The following is a 20846-nucleotide window of genomic DNA, read 5'->3' on the forward strand; positions in this document are numbered from 1 at the left end:
CAGGGAGACCCTGTCTCAAAATATTAAAAATTGGGGCTGGAGATGTGGCTCAGGGGTTAAGTATTCCTGGGTTCAATCCCCGGTAAACCACCCCCCCCAAAAAAGAACAAAATCCTTACTAAAATGTGGGAGCCAAGATTCAAGTTTTACTCTGCTAACTGCCTCCAATGATAAAGTAGCATCATAGCAGATTAGAATAAAAACAACATTTTCATAAGCTACTGCAATAACAGAACTGTTTTATTTAACATTTCTTCTCCTCCTCCGTCCTATAATGCTAGCATGCTAAATCTCATTTTCATAAAAAACCCACCTTCAGCAGCAGACAAGGCAAGAAGGGGAACAAAAGTGCAATTTTGAAAGTAACCATAGAACCAGAGTGGGAAACAAAAATAGACAGAGGGCAGTGGGTTCCTAGGTTGGTGCTCTGCCCACAGACCTTCATCCTGCTCATCTGAACAGAAAAACTTCAAGAACAGAAACTCCCAGGTGTTAAGTAAATGCCTAACTCTCTTGGTAGCGCATCTCTTCTAATCCCATCTATCCTGGTATCCTAACGAGCTTACTTGAAACTTGAGAAAAATTCCATCCTGGTTTACATCCCTGTCAACTGTCCATCTCCCTTTGAGCTTCAAAACCACAAAATACAAAAACAGAAAAGCAGTCAGTAAGTTTCAAGCCAGCTAAAACTCTTTACAGATGAATCTCCTTCTTTGAAGTCACTTGACCATATATATACAGAGCTGGAGGCAATGGACTGTGCAAACAGATCCAGCTGGAAATATCTCAGGTACCCAATGAAATCCAGTTATTCTGCATCTGTGGATTTAAAGTGATCATCATCCACAGTAGAATAGATGTGTCCCTCGTTGCTGAGAAAATCCACAGCTTGCCTAGAAAGAGAAAAAAAAAGGGGGGGGGCATTTTCAAACCAGTGTAATAGAAAGGAAATTGCCTGCTGGGTGTGGTGGCCCACACCTGTAATCCCAGTGCTCGGGTAGGAGGATTGTGAGTTCAAAGCCAGCCTTAGCAACTTAGCATCTAAACAACTCAGAGAGACCCTGTCTCTAAATAAAATATAAAAGAGGGTTGGGAATATGGTCAGTTAAGTGCCCCTTAGTTCAATCCCTGGTACCAAAAAAAAAAAAAAAAAAAAAAGAAAGAAAGGAAGGAAACTGCCTTTGGATATTACCTGCTTCTGCACTTTCTATCTTTGATAAGAAAAATTCACAGCCATTCTGCTCATACAAGGCTCTTGCAGGGAGAATGTCAGTAATATTGTAAAACATACAGCTATTAGGGCTGCCTTGGATCCCTCTCCCAAACTGTGGAAAGCCAAAAAAAAATAGTCTCACTTAAATATCAGTCTGAGCAAAGTGGAACAAGATTCTAAAGCTGTAGTACAGCTTGCACATTAAATCTTATTAGTATACACGTCAGTCTTTCTCTCTCTCTTTTTGATATTAGGGAGTAAACCCAGGAGCACTTTACTATTGAGCTCCATTCCCAGACCTTTTTATTTTGAGAAAGGGTCTTGCTAAGTTGCTTGGGGCCTTGAGAAGTTGCTGTGACTAATCTCAAACTTGCAATTCTCCTGCCTCAGCTGCCCTGAGTTGCTGGCCATCACACCCAGCACATCAGCATTTTTAACCTCGGCCTGGAGTATCAACTGATCTATAATAACAACTATTACAAGCACCATCACACTCCATTTGTTCCATTAGCTCATTATGCTGGAATTAGGAGACTGCTTATCTAAAATGGAATCAGGTCAAGGATGTAGGAAGGACTGTCAAATGGCTTCATGTCCTAATAGCTTAATGCACTCACATGTCTATCGTGGGGACAGGAACACCAGATACACTGAATGTGTACCTGATGACCAGGAGCTAAGATTCTTTCAGACTAAACCCCCAAAAACATTAGATCAATTTTTGCTCAGAATTATATCCCTCATACGTAATACACCTTAGTATTTGTGGAATGAGCAAATGAATCAGTGATGTGATGGGTAGTGCTATCTTTTTGAGTTCTTTTTTAGTTTTTCCTGGGTTGAACCATTTTCCTTCTGTCAATAGGTCACAACTCTACTTTTTTTTAACTCACTTCTCATTACCAGGAAATACTAGAGAGGTGAAATGATATGATTCTGGTAGTCCTAGCTCATGATGACCAATACTCACTTGATTGAAGCTACAGGCATGTGTTGGAGCTGAGTCCTGAGATCCTGAAAGTTCAACCCTTCGGGTCTTGGGCAAGCCTTTATCAAATTCAGCACCTAACAATTCAAATTAAAAATATTTTACTAAAAACTCAAACAAGTTCCCCTTTGCAAACCTTAGTCTGTTTATAGGTGAAAAAAAGAACAACAACAACAACAAAAAAGACACTAAGGTAACATTAGTATATTAAGAAAATAACAGGATTTGTCTGTGTTTCACATTTCTGGAGCCCCTCAGGGAGTTTACCTGGTTTTGGACCACAGTGAGGCCATTTGTTGGCATGAAGCTATTCCCACTGAAGTTTCCTGCTTCCCCCATTCCTGGATTGCTGATAGATGCTCTCCCTACTGAGGGCTGAATTAAAAAGTAAGTTCACAACATTAGAAAATTCACAAAGTTAAATATGCTATCTCGGGGCTGGGGATGTGGCTCAGGCGGTAATGCGCTTGCCTGGCATGCACGAGGCCTGGGATCAATCCTCAGCACCACATAAAAATAAAAGATGCTGTGTCCACCGAAAACTGAAAAAATAAATATTAAAAGTTCTCTCTCTCTCTCTCCTCTCCCCTCTCTTAAAAAACAACAACAACAACAACAAAAAACATGCTATCTCACATAACTTGTTTATAAGTAGCACTTCAAGAATTTTCTTAAATGTACTGGACACAGTGGCGCGAGCCTATAATCCATTGGCTTGGACGGCGCGGGCGTGTTCTGAGGCAGGAGAAAGAGTTCAAAGCCAGCCTCAGCAAAAATGAAGTGCTAAGCAACTCAGTGAGACTCTTTCTCTAAATAAAATACCAAACAGAGCTGGGGATGTGGTTCAGTGGTCGAGGCCCCAGAGTTCAATCCCTGATACTGCCCCGCCCCTGGACAAAACAGAATTTTCCTAGTTAACAACCACTCATATTTATATGGGAAGGGACAGCTATTATCTAAAGAATACTTCATAGGATGCAAAAGTAATCCTCTTACACAAATGGTATCAAAAAGAGGAAGATATTTTGGCTCTTCCTTTTCTTTCTCATGTGAGAGGAACCAGAGGAAAAGAAACACCAAGAAGAAAATTACTCAAGAGATTTGCTATAATGATCTCTTCAGGGCTCAGTCATTCAATCATTTATGGATTGTCATGAAGCAGGGAGAGAAAAGAAGACATAGTCCCCATCATCCTCCTTCCTTTTTATTTCAATCATCAAACTTCTCAAACAAGTAGTCTATAATCGTTGCTTTCATTTTCCTTCTTCTTATTTACTCCTCAGCCCACCACTATTTGGGTTCTTCCAAATATATACCTCAGAAACCATTCCCACCAAAGTCACCAGTGACTTTTCAACCAACTAGCCACAGCTCAGTCCTCACAACACCTGATCGCTCAAGAAGCAGAGACTGCTGACCTTAGTCCTCTTGAAATGTGTTCTTCCCTAGGCTGCCTGACACCATATTCTTCTGGTTCTCCATTTACCTCTTAAACTGCAACTGCTCAGTATCCCTCATTAGCCTCCTCTTCTACATGTCTCCCCCAAAAGCTAATAGTTCCACCAAGTGTTTCCTCAAGCCTCCTAAGGTCATAAATTCTCACTGCCAGCCACCTACCTATAAGATGCAGCCACCTATATATCTCAGATACTAAAAAAAAAAAAAAAAAAAAAAAAAAAAAATTTCTTTTCTCTCCAAATCAGGTTGCCCTGCTACATGCCACCTCTGTTGCAAATCCAAGCCCAAATCCAATCTTGTGGACCTGAGCTATCTACAAGTGTCCATGCTCTTACCTTCCCACAATGTCATGAGAGCCTATTGATTCTCCTTATCCTAGACTTGTGACTGGAACCTCTCATCCTCTATCAAGTCTCTCAAACTCCAATCAACCTTCTCCATTGCTACAAGTCTTAAGCTCCTGTGATCAACTCATTCCTCCACTTAAAAAGCTTTCAAGTAGCTCCCTCTGCCTGTGAAAATTGAAACACCTATATATTCAAGACACCACAAAAGAAATCATAATCTGTATTTTATTCTTATCCATGATTTCTCAACACATTTTACTCCCCAGTTGCACCTGGGATTCTTGCCATCCTGAAACATCTCTGTCCTAAACACGTTGTGTCCTGCCTTGGATGCTCTTCCCCTTGTCTACCTGCTAAACACTCCTCATCCTTCAAAGTCCAACTTAATTCCTGCCTCTGTAAAGCCTTCACTGACATTCCCCAAGCCAAGTTAGATATTTTCCTTCTTGGTTTCAACTTCTGGTTCCTCTACTATGATAGAACCCATTGCACTCTTTGCATGTCACTTTCCTATACAAGTCAGTTCATCTTTTTTTTGTACAGGCCTGGTTGACATGAGATTGCTGTCTATATTTCATCTATTGAACTGGAAAAATAAGACTGACAGAGAGTCTAAAATATTACATACTCACCACAGCAGATATAAGAGCAATGCGGAAGCATATCACAAGAAATCCTATCCAAACAGGAGGCTCCTTAATACAATAAATATCCACTGTATATTTGTTATTTTAAGCAAAATCCAATTATCATTCCTTGTTTTCAAGCTAGATGCCTTCACACTGCCTCCTGGTAAGGAGGCTTACATTTTACAATCCAGCAGTACTAAATTGCAGGCTGTTTCTTATCCAAATACCTTTGTGGACTACACCTTACTTCCTGCTTCAGGTGGCTCATCTTTCTATTTAGTCATTTGTGGTGCTGGGGAATCAAACCCCGGGCCTCATGCATGTTAGGCAAGTGCTTCATCCCTAAGCTACATGCCTAATCCTGGGGGGGGGGGGGGGGGGCTTTCCTTTTTAAAAAAAATATGTATTTTTTTGTTGATGGACCTAATCAATCTACTTGTCTGTCTTTATGCCAGTGCCACACTATTTTGACTCCTGTAGCTTTGTAATACTTTTTTAAAAATATATTTTTTTAGTTATACATGGACACAATATCTTTATTTTGTTCATTTATTTATATGTGGTACTGAGAACTGAACCCAGTGCCTCAGACATGCTACGCAAGCACTCTACCACTGAGCCACAACCCCAGCCCCCACTAGGGGGGCTTTCTTAATGTCCACACTGAAATCTGAAATCCTTCTCTGTGGTCTCATGTGCTTGCCATTTATCAATGCTTTCATGGAGATAAAGGATCTAAACTTCTTCTATAATCTTCAATATTATTGTTACGCTCAGTTTTATTCCCTAACCACTCATTCTCACTCAATCCCAGTTTCTTTAACCCACTTTCCCCATTATTTATGAAAGCCCCTCTTTTGAAAATCCACATTTCTAATTCCCACAGTAACCTCTTTCATTATTTTACTTGACTTCAGGCAGCATTCTACAATTTATCTCTACTCCCTCTTCCTTTTTGATACTGAAGATTGAATTCAGGGGTGCTTAACCATTAAGCCATATCCCCAGACCTTTTTTATTCTGTGACAAGGTCTTACCAAGTTGCTTAAGGCCTCACTAACTTGCTGAGACTGGCATTGAACTTGTAATCCTCCCGCCTCAGCCTCCAGGTTGTTGGGATTACAGAAATGCCACCGTGTCCAGCTACTTCTTGAAATACTTTTTTCATAATATTCTCCAAAGCCAGGTATGGTGATGCACATTTATAGTATATACCTCAGAAAACTACTCAGGAGACTGAGGCAGGAGGATCACTTCAGCCCAAGAATTCAGGGCCAGACTTTGATGACTTTCAGTAATTGCTATTCTGCTACCAGATTTCTTAAGGCTTATGTGTTCCAAAGCTCAGACCTCTGGCCTCTGAACTCCCTAGCTTTCTTGTAATTCAAGACTTGAAATGTTACCTACATGATGATGGCCCTCAAGGCTGAATCTCTAGCCTCGAAACTCTCCCTTGAGTCCAACTGCCCACTTAGGTATCTAACAGGCATCTCGTACATGGCAAGTCCAAAATAGAGCTCTGGATTTTACCTTCTAAATATGCTTTCTCCATCTACCTGCTCAAGCCTCAATCTTAGGAATAATTTTTTAACACTTCCTTTTCTTTTCCTCTTTCCTTCCCTTCTCACTTCCTTTTCCCTCTTTTTTGCAATACTGAGGATTGAATCTGTTGAGCCATATCCCCAGCCCTACACGATGTAGGTCTTGCATCCTTGCCTATATCTTTCTTCCATTCCACTTGTCATTCACTTCATTCCACATACTCTGATCCACCTTCTTTGTATGACTCAAGACATAGCAAGCGGGGCTGGGGATGTGGCTCAAGTGGTAGCGCGCTCGCCTGCCATGCGTGCGGCCCGGGTTCGATCCTCAGCACCATATACCAACAAAGATGTTGTGTCCGCCGAGAACTAAAAAATAAAGATTAAAAATTCTCTCTCTCTCTCTCCTCTCACTCTCTCTTTGAAAAAAAAAAAAAGACATAGCAAGCTTGCTTCACACTTGGAGCTCTTGAACTTCCTATTTCCTTAGAATGTTCTTCACCTATTGAAAATTGTACCATCTTGTTCTTGCCATCTCTGTCTTCTATTCTGCTTTACTTCAGAGCACCTAACTACCTAAAACTACATACTAGTTTTGTTTACTGCCTGCTTCTCTGCCAGAGGGCAGATACTTTATCCATCTGTTCACAGCTATATTCCAAGGGTCTAGAGTCATGATTGGTGTTTAGTAGGCTTAATAAATATTTTTCCAAAAAAGGAATGAATGAGTTTCTCTGCATCCTTAACAGTGCTTAACAGTGTGTGGCATAGAGGAGAAGAAATAGCATCTTTTTTTCCCCTTTATTTTTATTTTTAAAATTTTTTAGTTGTAGGTGGACACAGTATATTTCATTTTTTATGTGGTGCTGAGGATCGAACCCAGTGCCCCACGTGTACTAGGCGAGCATTCTACCACTGAGCCATAACCCCAGCCCCTGCAATAACATCTTTAATAGCTTCTCAGTTCTCCAGTTTCTCCTATCGTAACCAATCCTGCACCTTGCCAACTCAAATCATCAGAGGATTTTCTAATACTAGAATAACAAACCCTTTGAGTGGTCCTAGAGAGACTCACCAAAGTGAATTCATACAACAAAAAATAATATGGAGATATTTCAACACGAACCAAGACATATGATTTCAGGGAAAAAATAACAATGCATAGTTTTCCCTACTCGAGCAATAGGGTGGAAGATAAGCAGCAAAATGCTATCATATTTGGGATTTTTCTCTGAATACAAACTGACAATCTGGGAGCTAAGAGCTCAGTCTATAACTATTTTCTACCTGAGGATTGTCTTAGGCCTCAATCATCAAAGGCTGGAGGGGACAGAGTAACTCATAATTCTGAAAACATGAATGCTTCATCTGGAATAAAATACAACAGCAAAAGTCATGGAGGAAATGTTAGGTATTGAGAGATGCCTTTCTTCTGGCTCAACCTTCAAAATGTCAAGGAAATCAAAGCCAGAGCACTAAAGTATTCTATGTTCTTTCAGGGAAGGAAAAAATACAAAGAGTGAAGCTGCTCACCTGGCTGTTGGATTTGCTCAGCACCATGTGTGCATTGACTACTTCCAGGATATGTGTGGTAAATTCATTCATATCCTCCAGGGGCATGATCTTAAAGGCTACCAGGCTCTTTTTGTTCTATTAGAATAAAGTGGAAAAATGTAAGTAAAGGATGAGCAGATTCAACTTAATTTCTGATTAAAACATTGTGGCCTTTTTCTTGCTTATAAAATTTTGCCAATGTGAAGAAAATAACTGTTATATCCTTAAAATTTTTTACTCAGGGTAATCCAAATATAGTCAATAATGAATACACAAACAAAACTAGCTCAGAGATATTCACATCTTGCTCAGGATTGCAAAACCAGGGCTGAGGTTGTAGCTCTGTAGTAGAGCACTTGGGAGGCACTGGGTTCGATCCTCAGCACCTCATATAAATAAATAAAACAAAGATACTGTGTTCATCTACAAGTTATATGTATATTACATATATAAAAAAAAGACAGTTTATAGTCTCCTGGCTCCAAATCTAGTGTTTTCCCTTCTACACTAATGGACACCATAACTGACAATTGTAGGCAGAGACTCTGTTCTCTACCATTGTTACTTGTGTATTAAAGTGAAAAACTTATTTCCTCTTGAAGAAAATAATAAAATAACTTCCCATTAATTAGGGAGACTTATTATTAAGTATTCTAAACCCATATATGAATCCAGAAATTATTTCATGCAAATACATTTAAATCTCCACTTTATTATGACCTTACCTGAAAGGATCTCAGGTGGCCAGCCACTTTCACATATGTTTCTGGAGGAACTACAGTATTTTCACCACTGGTGTCCTAACAGATAAAATACAAACAAATCACCAAGGTTTTGATGATGTTGGTGAAAGCGTCTCTAAAATTTCTAACATATACAGAAAAAGAAAATTATAAAGTAAAAGAGCTAAATCCTCAAATGGCATTAACCAGTTGTCCTGCCTTTCAGAACTTACATTTTTGTAAAACTCAAAAACTTGAATAAAATATCTAAGGGTAATTTCCAGTTTCAAAGTTCTATCATACCCATCATAAAAAAAAACAGACAGCTGGGCAAGTGGTGTGAGCCTATAATCAGTGGCTCGGGAAGCTGAGACAGGATCGTGAGATCAAAGCCAGCTTCAGCAAAAGCAAGGTGCTAAGCAATTCACTAAATAAAATACAAAATAGGGCTGGGGATATGGCTCAGTGGTTTGCCCCTGAGTTCAATCCCAGGTAACCCCAGGCCACCCCCCTCCAAAAAAACAAAACAAAAAAAAAACAAAAAAAAGCAAACGGCTGCCAGGAGTGGTTGTTGCACACCTGTAATCCCAGTGACTCAGGAGTCTGAGGTATAAGAAGATAGCAAGTTCAAGGCCAGCCTTAGCAACTTTGCAAGGCCCTAAGCAACTTAATGAGATCCTGTCTCAAAATAAAATTAAAAGGACTGAGGGGCTGGGGTTGGTGGCTCGGCAGTAGAGAACTCGCTTAGCACATGCAAGGCGCTGGGTTCCATCCTCAGCACAGCATAAAAATAAATAAATAAATAAAATAAAGGTATCATGTCCAACTACAACTAAAATAAATAAACCAGCTGTGATACTCTTCTGGTACTCACTGCTCTCAGGCACATAGTTTTCTGGTGGATACTTTTCAGCAAGGCAATTTTACTTTTAGGAGTTTAAGGAAATAATCTAAAACATGCAGTAAGTTTTAAATTCATCATATTTAAAATATTGAAAAATATGATGGATATAGTGGTGCACACCTGTAATCTCAGCGGCTTGGCAGGCTGAGACAGGAGGATGGTGAGTTCAAAGCTAGCCTCAGCAATGGTGAGGCACTAAGCAACTCAGTGAGATCCTGTCTCTAAATAAAATACACAACAGGGCTGAGGATGTAGCTCAGTGGTTGGGAGCCCCTGAGTTCAATCCCTGGTACCCTCCCCCAAAAAACTACTGAAAAACTTAAAACATCCTAAATATCAAACCAAAACTATGCAACTTTTATTTTGAATTTTAAACAATCCTTTTAATTTGCTACTGGGCTAAAAGGCAGGAATGGTAACTACAGCAGTTTCAGAGATTGAAAGTATGCACTTAAATACTTCACATTACTGAAAGCAGGAAGAACAGTAGCAACAAACGGATAAAAGCTGACTTCTCTAGTGGGGGAAAATATACACTAAAAATATTAACAATGACCAACTGGGACAATCACAAATGATTTTACTATCTTTTCTTTTTTGGTACTGGGGATTGAACCCAGGTGCATTCTACCAATGAGCTACATCTCTAGCCCTTTTTATTTTTTGAGACGGGTTATCAGTAAATTTTGCTGAGGCTGGCCTTGAATTTGCGATTCTCCTGCCCTAGTCTTCCAAGTCATGGGGATTACAGGTATGTGCCACTAGGCCTGGCAAACTATTTCTTTTTGAGTTTCCTAGAACATGTACATATTACTTATAAGGAAACTATATTAGCTAACTTTTAAATTTATTTTCTGATTATATAAATATATGACTTTAAAAACTGCTGAGCATGATGACAGATGCCTGTAATCTCAGAAGCAGGAGGACTGCAAATTTGAGGCCAAATTTGGTTAAGGATATAGCTCATGTGAGAGGCCCTGAGTTTAATCCCTAGAATGGGGTGGGGGGCCTTGTTAAGATGCTGAGGCTGGCTTTGAACTTTCGATCTTCCTACCTGAGTCTCCCAAATCACTGGGATTATAGGAATGTACCATCATGCCTGGCTCCAGACAGCATTTTAAAACCGGTAGGAAAAGGACAACTGGATCTCTACATCTCTCCTTTTACTAAAATTGTATTCTGTATTTAAATCTAATTATAAAAGAGAAAAAACCACAAAAATAATAGAAGGAAATATGGATAATTAAAATATAACACTTTGGGGTTGTAGCTCAGTGGCAGAATATCTGCCTAATCTCTAATATTACCAATAACAAAAATACTACAGAAGTGGTTTGCAATTATGCTAATAGGTTATTATTTTTCAAGTTTTTTTTTTTTTGGGGGTGGTGCTGGGGATTAAACCCAGGGCCTTGTGTATGCACTATTTTTCAAGCTTTTATAGACAAAAATAAATACTCCTGGAGGTGGGGGAATAAAATGATTTAGGAGAAAAATTATAAAACTCACAAATTAACATTAAACACTAAAAAATAATAAATTTAATATTGGACTGAAGATGAGGCTCAGCAGTAAAGTGCTTCCCTAGCATGCAAAAGTTTAATCCCCAACACCATAAAAAAGTACAAAAAAACTCAAACAAAAAATCTTGGGCTGGGGATGTGGCTCAAGTGGTATTGAGCTTGCCTAGCATGTGTGAGGCACTGGTTTCAATTCTCAGCACCACGTGGAAGTGAAATAAAGATATTGTGTCCACCTAAAACTAAAAAATATTAAAAAAAAATCTTGCTAAAGCCAAAGAAATACAAATAAGAATGAGGAAATTTTCATAGAAAAGAAAACTTTTTAAAACTACCATACTGGTAAAAATATAAGATTCACAAAACTATTAGAAAGGAATGCAGGAAAAAAAAAAAAACGGTGTGGAGACTAACTGGGTACTCTCATGTACTACTGAAGAATGAATTGGTACATTTATGGAAGGCAGTAAAAAAAATAAAATATTATTTCCCCCTAGAAAACCTGATTTTAGGAATTCATCTTAAAGAGAATACTTTGTTATCATTAAGGAATTTATTTAAAAATACTCATGGGGGCTAGGCTGGGGATATAGCTCAGTTGGTAGAGTGCTTGCCTTATATGCACAAGGCCCTGGGATAGATCCCTACCCGCCACCACACACACACACACACACACACAAACAACTCATGGGTGGGGCTGGGGATATAATTCAGTTATAAAACATCTCCCTAACACCTGTGAGGGCCCTAGGTTCAGATCCCCAGCACCACAAAAGCAAAACAAAACACCTCACTGGGACATTGTCTACCACAGTAAATGATTAGAAACAAGATAAATGTTTCCTAATAGTGTCCATTGTTTCAGGACATTATATTCTTACTATGATATAGGCAGTAATGAAAAAATGATGCAAATCTATATTTTTTATTATTTGTTTATTGATACCAGGTATTGAACCCAGAAGTATTTAACCACTAAGCCACATCCCCAGCCCTGTTTGGTTTTTTATTTAGAGACAGGGTCTCACTGGGATTACAGGAATGTACCACAGTGCCTGGCTCTTTGGGCCTTGCTAAGTTGCTGAGGCTGGCTTTGAACTTGATATCCTCCTGCTTCAGCCTCCCAAGTTGCTGGGATTACATGAGTGTGCCACTGTGCCCAGCTTCTATCTATTATTTAAAAAATCAGTTTCATGAGGCTGGGTTTGTAGCTCAGTGGTAGAGCACTTGCCTAGCATGTATTGGGCCCTGGGTTCAATCCCCAGTACCACATAAAACTAAATGAACAAAATAAAGGTATGGTGCTCACCTACGAGAAAAAGAAAAAAAAAAGCCAGTTTCACAACATAGTTTTGCATGAAAACAGAAGATTACATAACAGTTGCATAACATATTTGGTAAAAAATATATGTGTACAACTCTATGTACAGACATTTGAGACAGATGTATGAAAAGCTAGTTACCAAAATGTGTTATAATAGTAGTCAGCTCTATTTTTAGTTGTAGATGGACACATGCCTTTATTTTATTTATTTATTTTATGTGGTGCTGAGAATTGAACCTAGTGCCTCATGTTGTTAGGCAAGTGCTCTACCACTAAGCCACAACCCCAGCCCCCAGGTGATTTTTGAAATATTTTTATTTTGTATGTGTGGTGCTGGGGATCATATATGTAGCACTAAGCTACATCTCCAGCCCTTAAAATGTTTTATAAGTAAGCATGGCATGTTTTGTGAGAATGTATTAGGTATCTGTAGTAACCACCTCACCACTTGATGGCAGGGACTGTATCTTTTGATCTTTGTATATCTGGAACAAAGCTCAGTTTGGTTCACAACTGGCATTTCAATAATAACAATTAAATGAACTTCCCTCTATTTTTTTGGAAAGTAAAAGATACACCATAACTATCAAGTTATATATCCACAGACGACTTGGGGTTTTTGAAGTGAAAACAGCTTTTAAAAATGTCCATTCCAAATATGCTATAATGAATACATTTTAAAAAACCCAAAACTGGGTGAAGTGGCACACACCTACAGTCACAGCTATTGGAGAAACTAAGACAGGAGGATCACTTGAGCTCAGGAATTTGTTTATCCTGTGCAACACATAAAGATCCCCACCTCAAAAAACCTGAGACAATGAAAAAATGATAAAATGAAAAGGATAAAAAAGCATGTGTTCAGGCCAGGGTTGTGGCTCAGTGGTAGAGTGCTTGCCTAGCATGCGGAAGGCACTGGGTTTCATCCCCCGCACCACATAAAAAAATAAACAAAATAAAGGTATTGTGTCCATCTACAACTTAAAAAAAAAGTATTGTTTTTCATTTCTTTTCATTCATTTCAGTTCCATTGTTATATGCTCATGTTACTTTATAACAATGCAGCCAAATTATGCATACTATCTTGTAACATATTTTTTCCTCAACAATTTATGGAGCACACTTCTTTTTGACAACATATATTTCTAAATCATTTGCAGTATATATTTTTTTCCTGGTACCAGAGATTGAGCCCAGGGACATTTTATATTGAGTTACAGCCTAGCTCTTTTCTTTCTTTTATTTTAAAAGACTCTTTTACCCAGTGGCTTGGGAGGTTGAGGCAGCAGGGTCATGAGTTCAAAGCCAGCCTCAGCAACAGTGAGGAGCTAAGCAATGCAGTGAGACCCTGTCTCTAAATAAAATACAAAAAAGGGCTGGGGGGCTGGGGCTGTAGCTCAGTGGTAGTGCACTTGCCTCACAGGTGTGAGACACTGGGTTCAATCCTCAGCACCACATAAAAAGAAAGATATTGTGACCATCTACAACCAAAAAGGGGTTGGGGGGCTGGAGATGTGACTCAGTGGTCAAGTGCCCCTGAATTTAATACCTGGTACCAAAAACAAAACAAAACAAAACCAAAAAACCTCACTTAGTTGCCAAAGCTGGCATCAAACTTATGATCCTCCTGCCTCAGCCTCCCAAATAGTGAGATTACAGGCCTAGACCACCATGCAAAAATGTGATCAACATTCTTAAACTGAATCTTTGTATGTGTCTTGAATTATTTCCTTAATGGAAATAATGGCATTCAAGGTCAACATTTTTTATGATTGATTATTCTGATATAGGCTTATTTTTGAGAAAAGTTATACCAGTTTATACTCATACTCTCAAGACTGTATGGCATCCATTTCCTTAGAAAAACAATGACAAATCAATTATTGTTTAAGTGCCTTCTAAGTAGTAGAGATATTGTGTTAGCTGCTGTTCTCATGAGAACCAGACAATATTGATTTTTTTTCCTTTGCCAATCTAATACATTAAAAATTATTTCGGGGGTTGTAGTTGTGGCTCAGCGGTAGAGCACTTGCATAGCACATGCGAGGTGCTGGGTTCGATCCTTAGCACCATGAAAAAATAAATAAAATAAAGATATTAAAAAGAAAATTATTTCAGGGCTGGGGTTGTAGCTCAGTAGTACAGCGCTCGCCTAGCATGTGTGAGGCCCTGGGTTTGATCCTCAGCACCACATAAAAATAAATAAAATAGGGCTGGGGATGTGGCTCAAGCGGTAGCGCGCTCGCCTGGCATGCGTGCGGCCTGGGTTCGATCCTCAGCACCACATACAAAAACAAAGATATTGTGTCCACCGAAAACTAAAAAATAAATATTGAAAAAATTTAAAAAATAAAAATGAAATAAAAAAATAAAAAATAAATAAATAAAATAAAGGTATTGTATCCAACTAAAATATAAATATTAAAAAAATATTTCAGGGGCTGGGGATGTGGCTCAAGCGGTAGCGCGCTCGCCTGGCATGCGTGCGTCCCGGGTTCGATCCTCAGCACCACATACCAACAAAGATGTTGTGTCCGCCGAGAACTAAAAAATAAATATTAAAATTCTCTCTCTCTCTCTCCCCCACTCTCTCCCTCTCTCTCACTCTTTCTTTAAAAAAAAAAAAAAAAAAATTTCAATGTTTATTATTTCAATGCTTTTGTTATTGTTGTCACCATTTGTGTCTTTCTTGAATTATCCGTGCATCTTCTATTGTTCACTTCTGTAAGGTGCAGCTGCTTTTTTTTTCTTTTCTTTATGGTGCTGGGGATTGAACCCGGGGCCTAACATATGCTAGGCAAGCACTCTACCACTGAGCTACATCCCCATCCCCTGTAGTGTTTTTTATTAATTAAAAATTTAGGGGGCTGGGGTTGTGGCTCAGCAGTAAGAGTGCTCACCTAGCACATGTAGGGTCCTGGATTCAATCCTCAGTACCACATTAAAAAAATAAAATACAAAAAAGGTATTATGTCCAAATACAACTAAAAAAAATATATATATATATACATATATAATTTAGATGTTTGTAAAATGTGCAAATATTCTTCCCATTCATCTAAACAATACTTACTCAATGCCTGGGGATACATGAGTGACCAAGATAAAAATCCTTCTCATGAACTTTACATTCTACTGTCTCTTGCCACTTCCCTTTTAATTTACAGTATTTTAGGAAATTCAGGTTTTAAGCTTTTATATAGTCAAATATCCTTTCACTTTAGAGTTTCTGCCTTTCATATCTTGCTTATATATTATTTTTATAAGAAAAGCCTTTAAAAGGTAAGACTAAAAAAAAAAAAAAAAAAGAGTTCAACATCTCCAAAGTAACCCCACCCTGATCCAAAAACAGTCGCTTACATCTGTGTCCACCCACTGGCGAACATCCATGGGTGCAGCTGTCATGTCATCTATTTTGTAAACAATATTGGTTGGAGCCTTCTCTGCGTGTCTGATTATTCCCACAATAGTGACCTAGGTTAGGAGGGAAAAATAGAAGAGTTCAATTTTTCTGGAAACCAAAGCAACATTTATATACTTTTAAAAAAGTCTTATTTCATTCTTTTCATGATTAAGTGACTTTTCTACAAATTCTTTTACACACCTGTGATATTTCAACATTCCCAATTTTGAACATTTCATCAACCAGAGTAGCAGAAAGCAGCTGAGATATGGTACAGGGTACAATGTGCTGGGCTCGGGCTCTCTGAAGAGAAAACATTGTACATAAATTAAATTGAGAGAATAACAACTGTCACTCATTTAATAGTCACCATGTGTTAAGTAGTTTAAATATATTAGAACATGAAACTTTCAAAATTAAACTCATTGTTCTTATTTTACAGACAGAAACTAAGGTCATAAAGCTAACAAATGTTTTGGAATTCAAACACTTGTTTACCTGTCTCCAAAGTTCCTACAGAATGAGTCTGTGTTGCACTGTGGATTTTTCCAAATATGTAGACCCAAAAGGAGATTAAGATAAGGTTTGTGGCCAGAACATTTAGGAAAAAACCACAGCTTTAGGGTGAAGGCAGGCTGTTCAGGACATTGATGAGATGACAAAGCATTGGGAAAGGGTTTGATAAATAGGCAGCAGAGATAGAACTTTAGAGTTCTAGTCTTCTAATAAAATGTAACAAAAAGTTAGATGTATGGCTTTCTTAAGAACAGATGTTCTAACAATCAGATGGAATTTCTAAGGAAAATGAGGCAAGAGCTTAGCCATGTTGGACATTTTAACTGTGAGAAGATGGGATGGACAGAAGATTCTACTGTAGACACTCAAATCATATCCTAAAGCAGCGTGACAAAAGTATAAACTCTTATTTTTGCCTGTCACTGAGAAGGGGTAATCTGGGTGACATAAAGATAAGTAAGACAGGATTTGCCTCCTTCAACACCCTTTTTTTTTTTGGTGGGGATTGAACCCAGAGGCACTTTAATACTGAGTGACATCTCTAGCCCTTTATTTTTTAATTTGAAATAGCAATTTCCTAAAAGAGTTTTCTTGAGTTGGATTTTTTTTTTTTAATTATTTTTTATTTTTGCAGTGCTGGGGTCAAACCAGGTGGTGGTGGCATAACCACAGCTATGGAGCTGGGATTTGAGTACAGGTCTAGAGTACTTTCTGGCCCCACAACCATGTCTTTGCTGCTTTTCTGTGCAGGTTCCTGATTTATGCTGAAAATACTATGAACACCTCAGTTGTGATAGGTTAAAACAGAAATATGGTAGATTATGAGACATAAATCCTAGAACCTCTGAAAATAATATAAATATTAACATAACTTCACCTATAAAATACCATAGGCAATGGCAGGATAGATGGGTGCAGAGGAGCCAGAGGCTTTGCACAACAGGTCTGACCCATTAAGCCCAACCCTCTCCTCTGTGCTCTGCTCCTCAGAGCCCTGTCTCCCTCAGCCCTCCACTTCCCGCCCCGCCTAATATCTGAGTTTTGTGCCAGCTCCTAACTTCCCTCTGTAGCTCAGTCTGTCTGGAGTCCAGTGAACTGGGGCAGGGTAGGGGAGGTGCAACACAGGAAGTGGTACCAAGAAGGTCTGGAAAGAAAGCTATGTTCCCTCCTGGGGACATCTCCTCAGCTTCCCTTCCTGGCCCCCTGCCTGGACAGATGTGGAGATACTTAGCTTGAAGCTGTGGCCACTGTTCTGAAAGTGAGTGTTTCTACCTTTCAAGTTCTAAGCAAAACATACAATGTATATAAAGTGCTAATGCCAATCTCTGTACATAGTAGATATTAAATAAATATTATTACTCCTCTCATAAAAAAAAAGTTACACATGGGACATGGTTGAGGTGTTAATGTCTTCTAATTCATCTTAAATCAGGTATTTCTTGGTTTTCTTTTTTAGCATATATTGTATGTCAGGAATTGATCAAAAGGGTTGTTGGATTGTTCAAAGGTACCTGCGAAAGTATGTTTAATTTTTTTTTAAATTAAATATTCATAACTATGAACCACAGGCTATTCTAACAGTATTGTATGAAAAAAAATCACAATATAGATAAGAAATGGTCAGCATAGGAAATTTCAACCAAATATAACAAATTTATAATCCATAGGAAACATTTTAGAGAGGGCTTTTATCTAACTTACTAACCATCATTCTTTTCTGAGAAGCTGTCTTAATGCATAGCCCAAACTGGAGATTTTAAGATTAAAAATTCTAATAACCAGAATGGAGAAAAATAGTTAAGTTTGAGAAAAAATAAGAACTAGTAATACATCTCCTGTTTTCTCTTTAAAAAAAAAGACAAAGTTGGAGCTGGTTGTGGTTCAGTGGTAGAGTACTCACCCCGCATGTATGGGACCCTGGGTTCAATCCTCAGCACCACATAAAAAATAAATAAATAAGTGAAATAAAGGTATTGGGTCCAATTGCAACTAAAAAATAATTAAAAAAAAAAAAAAGAAAGACAAAGTTGGAGAAATGAAACCCCAGGGGCTGGGAGTATGCTCAGTAGTTACACTTGGTACACAAGGCCCTGGATTCCATGTAAAACTTTTTAATTTTAAAAATAGAAGCCAGGCATGGTGGCAAAGGCCTGTAATCCCAGTGGCTCAGGAGGCTGAGCCAAGAGGATTGAGTTCAAAGCCAGCCTCAGCAAAGGCAAGGTGCTAAGCAACTCAGTGAGACCCTGTCTCTAAATAGGGCTGGGGATGTGGCTCAGTAGTCAAGTGCCCTTAAGTTCAATCCCCCAGACCAAAAAAAAAAAAAAAAAAATTAAAAGATAGGCAGTGAAGTCACCTCTGATTTTCCAGAAAAAAGAAAAGAGAGAAGCTGCTGCTCACCAGATTTTGAATCTGCCTAGTGTCACATATGCATTCTCTGCTTCCAATTACTCACTAGCTATGTCCTTAAATACACTGAATCTCTGCTGTACATTGGAATAACCACCTTATACAACTAAATGAAATAATCTGCATAAAAAATATAAAGCAATGACCAAATGTATAGGAATTATCAGTGAATTTTCCCCTCCACCACCACCCACACATACTTCTGAATTAAAAGTGTTAGGTAAGGTTTATCATCCTGTATGGCAACATACAACCTGCTCATATTGAATTTTAACAACACATCTGACACCTATAGAGAAGCCAAATCAATTCTGTATTACAAGATGAATCCAACAGCATATGGTTAAGAGTGAATAAACATTTAGACAGCTTCCTATAGATCACATTCCTACATGTTCTCTTTACCAATTTTCAGATCCATCCTGTGATATCAGTAGTACTGGTACCATCAACCAGTGTGAAAAGCGAAGGGTCACAGGCTTCAAGTTGCTTCCCCAAAGTCAGACTGCCACTTAAAAGGCAAAATTAATTCTGTAGCCTATGTATTCTGCCTCTAAAACCCATATTCTTTTTAGTAATAACATCAGGGACCCTTTATACAGGGAAGGCACTTTGTATTTAAGTCTCACTACAACCCTGTAAGGTAAGTATGTGTTTAACCTCATTTAGTAGGTGCCAAACTGATTCCCAAGAAGATTAATAATATTCCATCGACTCACTGTTCTTTATGCAGGACATCTATACAAACTTAATTGAGCGATTTTATAGATGTTCTATAAGTTTATCATTTTTTATAGATGTTCTGTATCTAAAACGATAGGACACAATGGGTCAAGAAAAGTATGCAATGCTCCCCTGCAAGCAAAGTTAGAGAATCATCATGCTCTTTCCACTGCAGTTTGTTACCTCCCCACAATTAATTAGAAAACGCCTCTGAATACACAAACAATGTAAAGCAAGTTATAAGTTCAGAGTTTTTCCACAAGACTGATTCACTAACTACGGTCAAGTTTAAAACAAAGCCGAAGAACTGCGGATGCGAAATTAGGGAAAATGTCATTTTAAAAAATCTATATTTTTTAGATGCAGCTGGACACAATACCTTTATTTTATTTATTTATTTTTATGTGGTGCTGAGGATCGAACCTAGGGCCTCCCACGTGCTAGGCGAGCGCTCTACCATTGAGCCACAATCCCAGCCCAGAAAATGTCATTTTTAAAGTTCACAGCATCTAATCATAAAGACATGGGACACCATCAGTTCGTGTTTAACACCCTTACTTCGCCTCAAAAAATTTCTCTGATGGGTGAGTGAAGAGCTTCAGAACAGAATGGAATAAAACAAAACAAAGTCTTTCAACCTACTGATTTCTTTTCAGCCTGGGAAGGTGTCGGCGATCCGAAGCCCCCCGGGGACTGAGTGTAGCTGCTGGCTCCCCCAAAGGTGGTGGAGCTGCTATAGCTTTCAAATCCACCTGTTTTTGAACGACAGTATTAGTACCTGTGCTGTCTGCCGGGTCTGGGAGCAGAAATTTCAGGCCTCCCAAACACTGCCCCATCTTCCTCATCTTCTCCACCACACTCCCCGCGCCACTCGCCGCCACCAGTCTCTCCCACCCGAGGCTCGCGCTCCGGCTAAACCCTCCCGCGCCTCTCCTCCTCCCGCCCCACCCATCATTACTATTCCACATGTCGGCCGCGATTTCTTTGGGAAAGAAGTCCAGAAAGTTCCGGTTTGGTGGGCTCGCCAAACTCCTCAGAATCCCGCTGCTGCGACAACGTTGTTTCTACTTTTTTCTGGCGCCACAAATTCCTTCCCGCGAATGACGGAGCCAGTGAGCGCCAAGGACGTTTCTCGCTTCGGCCAATCAACGCTCACGAATCCTACGCTTTTTCCTGTCTCCTCAGGCCAGGATTCCAAAAACGCGCACAGCCGCAAGTGGAACCAGAAGCTTCTGCGGCCATCTTTACTAAGGGCAAAACCTGTCGCACAAGCAAACGAAAGGAGGTACGAGATGCTGATAGGATGGTATCTAAAGAAAACAGCCAATCAAAACAACACTTCTGTAAAACGCGTAATTCCACTCCTGTCAAGTGAACGATCCCTTACGTCACTTCCTTTGCGCGATGTTCTCAAGTTCCCGCCACTGGGCGATCACTGGGCGATCGACGCTTAATCAAAATTGCTATTTGTACAGATCCCAGTTTGACATTCTGGCCTCATGGTCATGTGGCATTTGCACACCTTACGTAGCCTCCCAGCTACCCCTCGGGGGGTTGCTTGTTCTTTATCATAAAGAGACAGATTGTCTCACTGT

The 20846-nt window shown here is 39.2% G+C and overlaps 1 protein-coding gene across 4 annotated transcripts; it reads right to left on the reverse strand.

The window, feature by feature from the left end:
* Window positions 1-222: 222 nt before the first annotated feature.
* Rpa2 (replication protein A2) lies at window positions 223-20498 on the reverse strand. Of its 4 annotated transcripts, XM_005317676.5 has the most exons (9): window positions 20210-20495; window positions 19894-20003; window positions 15808-15909; window positions 15564-15677; window positions 8456-8530; window positions 7710-7826; window positions 2469-2576; window positions 2184-2278; window positions 223-893 (listed from the first exon to the last, which is right to left on the reverse strand). In XM_005317676.5, exons 1-9 carry the CDS (start codon window positions 20217-20219, stop codon window positions 809-811), a joined length of 816 nt encoding a protein of 271 aa, XP_005317733.1. In that variant the 5' UTR covers window positions 20220-20495; the 3' UTR covers window positions 223-808. The 4 variants fall into 4 exon arrangements, with proteins under 4 accessions (XP_005317733.1, XP_040144141.1, XP_013218612.1 ...); XM_040288207.2 differs by lacking the exon at window positions 7710-7826 and having other exon boundaries at window positions 20210-20498; XM_013363158.4 differs by lacking the exon at window positions 19894-20003 and having other exon boundaries at window positions 20210-20494.
* Between the last annotated feature and the right edge of the window lie 348 nt (window positions 20499-20846).

Source organism: Ictidomys tridecemlineatus, chromosome 11, assembly GCF_052094955.1.
Source record: "Ictidomys tridecemlineatus isolate mIctTri1 chromosome 11, mIctTri1.hap1, whole genome shotgun sequence".
NCBI lineage: Eukaryota > Metazoa > Chordata > Mammalia > Rodentia > Sciuridae > Ictidomys > Ictidomys tridecemlineatus.

Coding starts and splice junctions, on each gene's coding strand:
- Rpa2 (XM_005317676.5), bottom strand. Junction 15,678..15,807: donor GGAATGTTGAAATATCACAG/GTGTGTAAAAGA, acceptor CTCCTAACCTAG/GTCACTATTGTGGGAATAAT. Junction 8,531..15,563: donor GCCAGTGGGTGGACACAGAT/GTAAGCGACTGT, acceptor TTTATCTGTTAG/GACACCAGTGGTGAAAATAC.